Source organism: Ranitomeya imitator, chromosome 5 (assembly GCF_032444005.1).
Source record: "Ranitomeya imitator isolate aRanImi1 chromosome 5, aRanImi1.pri, whole genome shotgun sequence".
NCBI lineage: Eukaryota > Metazoa > Chordata > Amphibia > Anura > Dendrobatidae > Ranitomeya > Ranitomeya imitator.
In genome coordinates, this window is record NC_091286.1 from 419,258,228 (window position 1) to 419,270,662 (window position 12,435).

General features: G+C 44.3%; 1 protein-coding gene across 3 annotated transcripts in view; it reads right to left on the minus strand.

The window, feature by feature from the left end:
• Positions 1-12,435, minus strand: part of TNK2 (tyrosine kinase non receptor 2) — a 348,026-nt gene that overhangs the window by 136,306 nt on the left and 199,285 nt on the right. The window contains exon 1 of one of the 3 annotated variants that reach the window (XM_069727061.1): positions 10,161-10,729. The exons of the other annotated variants lie outside the window; for them this stretch is intronic. Within the exon in view, the coding sequence (XP_069583162.1) occupies positions 10,161-10,220 (60 nt within the window). The 5' untranslated portion in view covers positions 10,221-10,729. Of the gene's footprint in view, positions 1-10,160; positions 10,730-12,435 lie in introns of those variants that run through there. 3 annotated transcript variants of the gene reach the window in all.

A 12,435-nucleotide genomic window follows, 5' to 3' on the forward strand; every position in this document is an offset into this window, starting at 1 on the left:
ACAGACGTTTACAACGCAGAGCCGTGAAAATAAAAAATCATTTTTCTTTCCTCAAAAATGATGTTTTAGCAAGCAATTTTTTATTTTCTCAAGGGTAACAGGAGAAATTGGACCCCAGTAATTGTTGCGCAGTTTGTCCTGACTATGCTGGTACCCCATATGTGGGGGTAAACCACTGTTTGGGCACACGTCGGGACTCGGAAGGGAGGGAGCACCATTTGACTTTTTGAATAAAAGATTGGCTGGAATCAATGGTGGCGCCATGTTGCGTTTGGAGACCCCCTGATGTGCCTAAACAGTGGAAACCCCTCAATTCTAACGCCAACACTAACCCCAACACACCCCTAACCCTTATCCCAACTGTAGCCGTAACCCTAATCACAACCCTAACTCCAACACACCCCTAACCACAACCCTAACCCCAACACACCCCTAACCACAACCCTAATTCCAACCCAACCCTAAGGCTATGTGCCCACGTTGCGGATTCGTGTGAGATTTTTCCGCACCATTTTTGAAATATCCGCGGGTAAAAGGCACTACGTTTTACCTGCGGATTTACCGCGGATTTCCAGTGTTTTTTCTGCAGATTTCACCTGCGGATTCCTATTGAGGATCAGGTGTAAAACGCTGCGGAATCCGCACAAAGAATTGACATGCTGCGGAAAATACAACGCAGCGTTTCCGCGCGGTATTTTCCGCACCATGGGCACAGCGGATTTGGTTTTCCATATGTTTACATGGTACTGTACATGGTACTGTAAACCTGATGGAACACTGCTGCAGATCCGCAGCGGCCAATCCGCACCGTGTGCACATAGCCTAATTCTAAAGGTATGTGCACACACTGCGTAAAACGCTGCGGATCCGCAGCAGTTTCCCATGAGTTTACAGTTCAATGTAAACCTATGGGAAACAAAAATCGCTGTACACATGCTGCAGAAAAACTGCACGGAAACGCAGCGGTTTACATTCCGCAGCATGTGACTTCTTTCTGCGGATTCCGCAGCGGTTTTACAACTGCTCCAATAGAAAATCGCAGTTGTAAAACCGCAGTGAAATGCGCAGAAAAACCGCGGTAAATCCGCGATAAATCCACAGCGGTTTAGCACTGCGGATTTATTAAATCCGCTGCGGAAAAATCCGCAGAGGACCAGAATACGTGTGCACATACCGTACCCTAACCCTACCCCTAGTTCTAACTCCAACCTTAGTGGGGGGGAAAAAAAAAAAACTTTATTTTATTATTGTCCCTACCTATGGGGGGCAAATGGGGGGGGGGTCATTTACTGTTTTTTTTATTTTGATCACTGTGATCAAAATTCACATTGGAACGAATCTGCCAGCCGGCAGATTCGGCGGGCGCACTGCGCATGCGCCCGCCATTTTGGAACATGGCGGCGCCCAGGAAAGAAGACGGACGGACCCCGGGAGGCTAGTTAAGTATAAGGGGGGGGGAGATCAGGGCACGGGGGGGGAGGGGGCGTCGGAGCACGGGGTGGGGGGTGGATCGGTGTGCGGGGGGGGGGGGTGGATCGGTGTGCGGGGGTGGATCGGTGTGCAGGGGGTGAATTGGAGCACGGGGGTGGGATTGGAGCACGGGGGGAGCGGACAGGAGGACGGGGGAGCGGAGCACAGGACGGAGGGGAGCGGACCACAGATCGGAGGGCTGGGGGGTCGATCGGTGGGGTGGGTGCACATCAGGGTTTCCAGCCATGGCCGATGATATTGCAGCATCGGCCATGGCTGGATTGTAATATTTCACCAGTTTTTTAGGTTAAATATTACAAATAGCTCTGATTGGCAGTTTCACTTTCAACAGCCAATCAGAGCGATCGTAGCCACAGGGGGGGGGTGAAGTCACCCCCCCCTGGGCTAAACTACCACTCCCCCTGTCCCTGCAGATCGGGTGAAATGGGAGTTAACCCTTTCACCCGGCCTGCAGGAGCCCAATCCGGCCATGACGCATATGCTGCGTCACAGGTCGGATTGGCACGGGTTTTCATGACGCATATGCTGCATCAAAGGTCGGGAAGGTGTTAATAGCCAGTTTACACAGGCAGACAGCAGATGTGCACAGAAAGGTCTGTAACAGATCGATCTTTAAGCAAAGGCTGCCATTGCTCTCTGAAGCACAAGGTCTGTTTACAATGACACTAACTAGGCCAAAAGACCAGTTCACCTGCGGAATGCGAATTTTGATGATTTTAGGGTGATTGGCAGCCTGATTACACTGTATGATATTTGGGAAAACTAGTTCCCAATAATCATGCAGTGTAAATGATAATGCTATAGGAGAGACCTGTCAATCACATGAAGCAGAGCAGGGAGAGGATACCTGGGGCAGTGCTGTCTTGTCTCTGGCTGTGCTCCCTGACTAAATTTTTAAAGCCAATTTTCGCTGAAACACTAAAGCACTTTAAGACCAGTCGTGCATCCAGACTTGGATCACACAAATATGGGTTATTCTCCTGTGCAAAGAGAGGGTGAACTGCATTTATAGAAAGAACGGATGCGAGCAGAATTTTATATACATTTTTTAGGATTACCTGTTCTATAAAATAATGCATAAACAATAAGCAGCAAAATAGCCGTTTACTATTCCAGCTCCAGTAAATACTACTCTATTCTTAAAAGTAAAAATGAGAAAAGTTTTAATGTTCTGATAACCATCAGCACAAAAATCTTTATAATCACAGAAAATTTTGATGCAGAAAGATAAAGGAACCAGCAACATATTAGAAGTTTTTCTTTGACCCGATTTAGTGGCTATGTTTTGCTTTCTTGTCATCGCTGCACAGATCTTTGTGAATTAATTCATGTTTAGTTTTCATATCTACATAAGTTTTCTCCAAATCAGTAAGCACCATATACAAACGTGTAAGGATCAGCCCTGGTGGTAGCATGCAGCTGACAGAAGTATGGATTTGGAAGAAAAAATATATTGAAGCATTATCAAATATAATATCAATAATCAATGACATCACATGACATTTACAGTGGCTCTAAAGAAAAAAAGCTGAGAAGGCTCCAAGCAGTGCAGCAACTAATCTATCAGGACAGACATGTGCAGTCTCAAAGACTCCAAAAAGAAAGAGTTAAATAATTTGTGGGGGAAGTGATGCAGCACTAGCTGCTTTACATTCAGTGCACACTTCAATGCAGAAGGGAAAGGTGAAAGATGCACAACAGGAAGCATATGTATGTACATGAGCAGCAGGACAGAAAGCAATGGACTTAGGTGACACACTCATGGCTCCTAAGTGCTGATACAGAGTGTGGTGGAAGGGTATGTTCACAGTACCTCTCTTTTCACGGCTCAGAAAACATCTGTTTTTCAAGTGGCAGATGCTTCAGGAGAATTAAAAAATAAATACAATTTCTCACCGAACCCTGTTCCCCGAGGTGCGCTGGTCCTGTGTCAGGTACTGCAGCTCAGCACAGGCTACATAAGTTTATGGAAGCCAATTTTTGGCTCACCTTGTTAATTAGTTGTAACCATTGTGACCATTAAACACAAACCTAACAACTGAAAAGTTTTTGCCTACAAACATTTTTACGGTCCTGATCACACAGTGTTTATGTTAGGCCTCTTTTCCATTTGCGACAAATACGTCTGTGTCTCGCATGTGAAAACCAAGCTCTGGCGCCAGCACTTGGGAGCGGAGCGTGCGGCTCCTTGTGTTGCTATGCGGCCGCACGCTCCGCTCTGGAGTGCCGGCGCAACAGCTTGGTTTTCACATGCGAGACATGGACGTGTTTCTCGCAAACGGAAAAGAGCCCTTAAAAAAAAAAACAGACAGAGCTCTGGACATGGTCGGTCATAGCCTGCTAAGACACAAATGGAGTTCAATTGGACTGTGTCATTTTTTTTCTGATGGAGTCCATCTTTTCAGACACAATAACCTTGCTTTTGTAATCAACCCCTAAGTGACCAGGCCAAATGTTCTGAAATCTGAAATGTATTTTATGTGGGAATAACTCTGGCATGTTTCAACATATCTTGGCGATTCTGATATTGTTATTTTATGACACATTGTACTTTACGTTAATGGTAAATTTAGGTCTATATGTTTTGCATTTATAAAAATATCAGAAATTTGACAAAAATATTAAAAAAAAATTGCAGTTTTCCATTCCATTTGAATGATTATCCCTTAAATCCAGATAGTCATAAAAACACTAAAAAGTTAATAAATAGCATTTGCCTCATGTCTGCTTAACATCAGCACCATTTCTAAAATGTTCTTCATTTTGTTGGGATATTACACAGTTTATAAATGTAGCAGCAATTTTCTTTTTTTTTTTCAAGGAAATTTACAAACTATATTACTTAAGAGACCTATTCAGTTTTGAAGTTACTTTGTGGGACTTATACTGGAAATCCCCCAAAATTGATACCATTTTAAAAACCGCACCTCTCAACATATTCAAAAGCACTGTCAGGTAGTTTATTAACCCTTCAGGTGCTTTTCAGAAATTAATGCAAAGTGAAATGAAAAATTGTATTTTTACCACCTAAATATTACTAATATCTGAACAGGCCACTAGAGTCTCCATGGCACCCATCAATACCACACAATCGTGATCTCATGGTGCCAACGGGGTTAAAGAGAGAGTCTTCACACACTGTACCATCTAGATGCTGTAGTAACTATGTACAGCAGCATATAAGAGGTTAAACTGCCTTGGTCAGTGCCAACACTGATTTTGGCTGATGTGGAAGGGTGTCAGTTGTAGTGTACAGGGACAGCTGCTGGATTTTCACCCATCAGAACATGCTATTGTCTTATATCTCAGGTCAGTAAAAAGACATTGTTGGACACCAAGATGTTAAACAATAGGTTTATTGAAATACATCCCCTTTGAGTGACTAAACTAATTTATATCCCTGTGATCTAAACACCAAAATCCATGCCTTCTGTTCAAATCTGCATAGAGAATATTAATGAGTAGCTTATTAGTCTGTCACAATTAAAGGGAACCTGTCACCCCCAAAATCGATGGTGAGGTAAGCTCACAGTCATCAGGGGCTTATCCACAGCATTCTGTAATGCTGTAGATAAGCCCCCGATGTAACCTGAAAGATAAGAAAAACAAGTTACGGTAGATTATACTCACCCAGGGGCGGTCCTGCTCCGATGGGTGTCTCAGGTCCGCTACGGCGCCTCCTATCTTCATTCTATGACGTCCTCTTCTGGTCTTCACGCCACGGCGCAGGCGTACTTTGTCTGCCCTGTTGAGGGCAGAGCAAAGTACTGCAGTGCGCAGGCGCCGGATTTGCTCTGCCCTCAACAGGGCAAATCAGTATGCCTGCGCCGGAGCAGGAGCAAAAAGAGGACGTCATGGAATGAAGATGGGAGGCGCCGGACCGGACCGCGACGCCCATCAGACCAGACCGCAGCGGGACCGCCCCTGGGTGAGAATAATCTAACCTCTTTTTCTCCTCTTTCAGGTTACATCGGGGGCTTATCTACAGAATTCCAGAATGCTGTAGATAAGCTCCTGATGACGGTGAGCTTACCTCACCATCGATTTTGGGGGTGACAGGTTCCCTTTAACCTGCCTTAGGATCAGTCTATGCGACACTATCTTAACAGAAGCTTTGATACTGTGCAAGATCAGACAATGCACACCACTGCCATCTGATGGATCCCACTGACTTACTATAGGGCACGATGATGTAGATTTATCATAGTTTCCACATGACCTTGTTTACTAAACACACTTATCATAAAGTTAAAGGGAACCTGTCAGGCGATTCATGCTGCCCCGAACAATGGCAGCATGAATCAGAGCCAGACTGTACAATTGTAGCCATGTTTGTTTTACACATAGCCCCTGCAGGTTGCAAAGAAAACAGAGGTGAAATCATGAAGACCAGCCTTGCCCACAGGGATGTGCTGGAGTCAGACACTCCTGATCCTGTGAATGTCGGATGAATGGCGTGTGTGTCTGTGCTCACCGGGCCACACATTCTACTTCAGACCCTGCTGGAGTAAGTGTGGGGTAGCGAACGCTGCCGCTCATTATGAATCTGACAACTGGCAGTCGTCACACCTCCATCCATGTCTGAACTGGGTGAAAATGTAAACGACAAAAGCCGTCAAGTTTTAGCCAGCAGTTGTGTCAAAATTATGTGATTTTCAAAGCATTTTAAGCCAGAGTTCTAGCGTAAAAGCTTTACTCATGTGCATAATTCGGAAAGCCGGTCGAGGGAAACACCTGACTAGTCCAATGAAGTCCCCGGCTTCTCTCCACTCCAGTTAAATTGGCAGATCTCTTGCTATATACACAGACGGGAGAAACATGTCAATCAACCAGACCTGGCAGGGTAAAGAAAGCCTCAGACGTCATCAGACTAGTCACACCCTTCCCTATAGTCCATGGCCAGCCTTTCAAGCTTGTGCAGCCATGCTTAGTAATGCTGTCCTTGGTTCAAGCAGCATTAATCTAATGACAAGTTCCCTTTAAATGGTTACAGAAAATAAAACGTCTTGTTGTGAAGAAACCTGCTCACTCATGACACATTTTCTTTTTTTAAAACATGATGTAATTCTCTTTTTCCTGCCACCACACCCAGTCCCATGGAAATCACTCATCATTTTTTATGCATGCGTCTATAAAATTTGAGAAAAAAGTTCATTTAATAAACCATTTTCATAAACCATTTTTAAGATTATGAATACTGATTTATACAGTCAGTATGCCAGAGCACCGAGAAGAAACGAGTTTCCAATCAGTTGTCTGCTCTGTAACCTCCTGTTTCATAATATTGTCCTAGTATTTGTACACAGGTATAAAATATGAATGAAAGGGGATAAAATAAATGTTCTCTTTTACGTACAGACACAAAGCATTATTATCAGTTGTTGCATACAAGTACCTTTAAGCTACATGATACTAAGAGAATAGGTTTATCCAGGTTGCCATGTGTGTTAGAGGCTTCAGTATTTTAACTGCTTGATATTTTTAGATAACAGAATTAACATACTAACGGATTCCAAATAGCTCCCGTTATATTCAGTGGGGTCCATCTGGCAACAGATGTGTCTTTCTGGAGACATGTCTGCTTCCTTCACGTGCTCCGGACTCCAAACCGTAGTCTGAACCTAGCTTTAGCTGCCCAGAGAGGAGACGAATGGTGTCCAATAGGTATAACATGCCAGATTCTGTGTCTTCACTAACTATATATAATAAGACAGTCTTTTAGCTGCCCAATACCTTTTCTCTCCATTGAGAACACATACACATGTGGCTGACAGTTATCTAAGGTTAATGACTGCTGACCATCTTACATCAGAGGTGGTCATTCATGTATTATTATCAGCAGATCCTACAAAGATGAGTTGGATCTGCCAATAATCTGCACATAAATATTTCTCATGTCCATGGCATTTTTAGTCTCATTATTGGTTTTACATGTAAGTAGCATGGAGCCAAGATGTCAACATGTCGAACAAATATGATAACATTTCTATTTACGAAGCCCATAAGACCGCAAACCCTCCCAGGAAAGGAAATCTGTCAGTAGCCCTATCCCTACAGAAACCATGCGTATATGGGACTCCGGAGATAGAACGGTGGCTGATCATACAGGCATTAAACTGCCATGTAAGCTACAGTATGTGCGCGCTATTACAAATTCACCATACACCAGTGACTAAAGATTGTGCTCCTCACCCATTCAGAGGGCAGATAAATCACCGAATGCAGCAAAATTATGTCGCTGGATTCGGTCACCGAACTGTGTTGTCAGAAGCAATAACAGAGCTCACAGGTAGAAAAAGCAGATATATTTGGGGGCCTAAAATCTCAGGCTCAAGATTGGTCTGATTCTTTGATAAGTCTCCCCATGCAAACTCCCTGTGAAAAGTGGAACATGTTTAGACATTGAATTGATATAGATATTGATTCAACTCTTGAGTTGAGATTTGTATCATTCGTCTAACCAAATCTTAGACAGAGGAGGCTTTGGCACGGGAAAGTGAGGCTGATGTGACTAGTAGGGGACTGGAGAGGTCTTCTGTGGGCAGCTGAGGAGATATGTTATGGGTTGCCAACACTTCTGGGGGTTTGGAAAGTGTGTGTGTGTGTGGGGGGGTGGGGGGAGGGGGGCCGGCCGTAAAGCAGAGCAGAGCGGTGACGTCACCGCTGTGCTCTGCTTTATGGCCGGCGCTGACACAATGCAGGGAAGCTGAGGCCGGGGGACAGACACCGGAATGTAAGTATGTAGTGTTTGTTTTTTTTTAAACTTTTACAATGGTAACCAGGGTAAATATCGGGTTACTAAGCACGGCCCTGCGCTTAGTAACCCGATGTTTACCCTGGTTACCAATGAAGACAAAGCTGAATCGGCGTCACACACGCCGATTCAGCGATGTCAGCGGGTGATCCAGCGACGAAATAAAGTTCTGGACTTCTAGCTCCGACCAGCGATCTCACAGCAGGATCCTGATCGCTGCTGCATGTCAAACACAACGATATCGCTATCCAGGACGCTGCAACGTCACGGATCGCTATCGTTATCGTTGTTAAGTTGTTCAGTGTGAAGGTACCTTAAAGGGAATGCTAACACTGACCACTGGGGAAGAGAACAAGAGCTGCTTCTGTGGCTACCAAAGATCACCACTACATCACATAGCAAAGATTCACCAAAGCTGAGCAGTATCAGGTGACCCCATACCAAAATAAATAACATGTTCTGTGCAGCCACAAGCACTGATAATTTTTATATTCTGATATCAGTACTATGAATACATTCCCTCTAATATTAGCCCCAAAATCTACTGGATTGCAGGGGAGCTCCAAACAAATGTCTACGTGTGCTTGGCTTTACATTGCTAAACAGTACATACGTCACCATATCATGTTGTGTAGCTCAGAAAGCCATTTGTCTTGAAGACCAAAGGCTTGATAACTTTGCACCCAACGACGATTGAGCCAATCACAGAAAACAACTACAAGAGCTCATGTCTGTAGTAAGAGAAGGTGAATATCCTGGCATGGAATTCTCTGCACTTATATCAATAACGGTTGAATTCAGTTAGTATATAGGACACAATGTGCACATAGCGGACATACATGCCATATCGGAGGTGAACTGCGGCGGCCTGTAGACCTGTCCTTACCACATGACGGGGACGTTTAGACCACCTTCTGTGAAGCATTAACAAGAGGGAGATGAAGCCTTCACTGTACAGTCAGCTTTGTCAGATCATAAAACTTATCTGAAATCAATAAAGGCATATCCAATCATTGATTGTATTTATCTTACAATACTGACCAGTCAGTAGCATATCACCAAATCTCCCCAGAAAGTGGCACGTATTACACGATACTATGCCTGGCGTTTCTGTAGTGTTTGATGTCCTTCTTAAAAGAAATGGGGAAAAATAAAGCTGGGAACAGTGAGCAATGAGGTCATAGTGTCCACAATATCTCCAGATAAGAGATACTATCAGCGTACACTTAACACATCCTACCTGGGATATACCAGGATTGCATGTATGATATAACAGAAGGGTACCTAGGACAGATGGCAGACACACATGAGAACTTCACTGATGCCTTTTTAGCTGATGAAAACCGATTTTGATTTGACACTGAAAATAAAGTGCCTGCAATCACCTCATAAACAAAAAGCTACATCAAGTATGCAGCAAGAGACTTTTTTTTGCCAACAAAGAGTTAAGCAAAATGCATTCCCACCATGCGGATACAATTTATACTGGTCTCCAGTTGGCTGTCACTGCAAAAAACATCAACCAACCAACAAACAGCGATTGAAGAGTTGCTATAGAAACCACAGGGCAACTAGGGAGAAATTCTAAAGTCAGCTTAAGAAGCATGATGGGAGAGCATGGTAAACTGGGGGGCTAGTAAGGAGCACCCCAGACCCAGAATGAAGGAAAAACAGAGTCAAATATCCAGTGCATAGCAGAGATGAGGACTAGGTGGTATACGCAGTTTAGACCCCCGCTACACTATATATAAAATTAATGAATTAATTATAAAAAAAAATCCTTCCCAAATAATACAGGTGCATTGCTGTCAAAACTTAAAAAAGGTATGGTTCTCTGGTTGTCAGCACTGATACTGTCACCCAATGATGGATCAATGTGAAGAAGAGCGTAGCCCCCATTATTTCACCATGTTACCTCATTCTCCTCTTGGATCTCCTTGCTAGGGAGTCTCTGATAGTCTGCCTTCTCCCCCATCTTCTCAAGGTACACCAATCAGAGGCTCATGTGGAAGTCACCGATGATCAGGTAGAGGTCCCACAATCCCATGGCGGGTGTTCATACTTTCTGCGGTCATGTGGAAATCATCTCAATGGACTGACAGCGACGTGCAGCCAGTGTGTGACTGTCCGCAGCACAGAGAGCGCAGGGTGGCAGCTGCACACTGGCTGCATGGTCACACAGATGCGCCAAGCTGGATCCTGGCCATTTCTACAAGGCTTCTCCTCTCAAGGACGCTGAGAACCAGGATTACTGTGTGCAGCCTCCTACTTCAATGACATATCCTAAGCAGGAGCAACCCTGTGCAGTGCAGGCAGGGGGTGCAGCTGACAATACTGACATGTGTCCTCAATGCTGCTGACACCAGGAAATGACAGAGAAAGTGCAGCAATGGATGCTGGCATGTCAGCCCAGTCTGTACCCTGCCCACAGGAGGTCCAGCTACATAACTGCTGCACCTAGCCATGCAAGAGACTGTCGCAGTCCTGCCCTGCATCGTCCATCCCCCCACTGCTGGGTACAGCATTCACCCTCCCTTCCTGTCAGTGCCAGCAGCTCCTTTCTGTCTCCACCTCTCACTGCAGATTAGTGAAGGGTGAGCAAAGCCTCCCAACCAGGAGCAAGCACCCAGAGCACATCTGCTGGGCAGCACCACCCCCACAGCCATGCATCTCATGGAGGGTGAGAATGGGGATGCTGAGCACAGGGAGCCTGCCAGGAGATGCAGACCAGGAAACAGAGAACATTTCTAAAATCACTGCACTAAAGGCTATTATTATTATTATTATTATTATTATACATTTCCCAGTATCCTAATGAAGAGCTCTGCAACTACAGATTTTGCTTATCACGTGCTCAGTCTGGAAAACTTTCTAATTTATTACAATATTTTCAGTTAGACATTAAAAAAGGTATCAACCACTGAAGAATCTCAAATTGTAATATTTGTCGCAGACTTACTAAAATTTACTTTTGGACAGTAAATGGGAACATGGTACATTACAGCAATGTAAACTGCTGTATGGTGGCACCACAAAGTCAAGGCAAAAACAGAAAGGCAATAATGATACTAAAAAGGGAAATCATGGATTCAGTTATGTGTGCCACATTTTTGTTGGCAGGGTCAGTGGGGAGGACACAGAGGGGTTTGCTTCTTTCCAAGACTGATGATTGCAAAAGACAGAACAGAAAATGTCACAAATAGTACTCAAGTCTGAATATCTTCATATAATACAGTCATGGCCAAAAGTATTGACACCACTGCAATTCTGTCAGATAATACTCAGTTTCTTCCTGAAAATGATTGCAAACACAAATTCTTTGTTATTATTATCTTCATTTAATTTGTCTGAAATGAAAAAAAACACAAAAAAAATTGTCCTAAAGTCAAATTGGATATAATTTCACACCAAACATAAAAAGTGGGTGGACAAAAGTATTGACACTGTTCGAAAAATCATGTGATGCTTCTCTAATTTGTGTAATTAACAGCACCTGTAACTTACCTGTGGCACCTAACAGGTGTTGGCAATAACTAAATCACACTTGCAGCCAGTTTACATGGATTAAAGTTGACTCAACCTCTGTCCTGTGTCCTTGTGTGTACCACACTGAGCATGGAGAAAAGAAAGAAGACCAAAGAACTGTCTGAGGACTTGAGAAACCAAATTGTGAGGAAGCATGAGCAATCTCAAGGCTACAAGTCCATCTCCAAAGACCTGAATGCTCCTGTCTCTACCGTGCGCAGAGTCATCAAGAAGTTTAAAGCCCATGGCACTGTGGCTAACCTCCCTAGATGTGGACGGAAAAAAAAAATTAACAAGAGATTTCAACGCAAGATTGTGAGGATGTTGAATAAAGAACCTCTACTAACATCCAAACAAGTTCAAGCTGCCCTGCAGTCCGAGGGTACAACAGTGTCAACCCGTACTATCCGTCGGCATCTGAATGAAAAGGGACTGTATGGTAGGAGAACCAGGAAGACCCCACTTCTTACCCCGAGACATACCGTATATACTCGAGTATAAGCCGAGATTTTCAGCCCAAATTTTTGGGCTGAAAGTGCCCCCCTCGGCTTATACTCGAGTCACGGTAGTGGTGGGGTCGGCGGGTGAGGGGGAGAGGGCGCTGAGGTATACTTACCTAGTCCCAGCGATCCTCGCGCTGTCCCTGCCTTCCTCCCCGTCTTCTG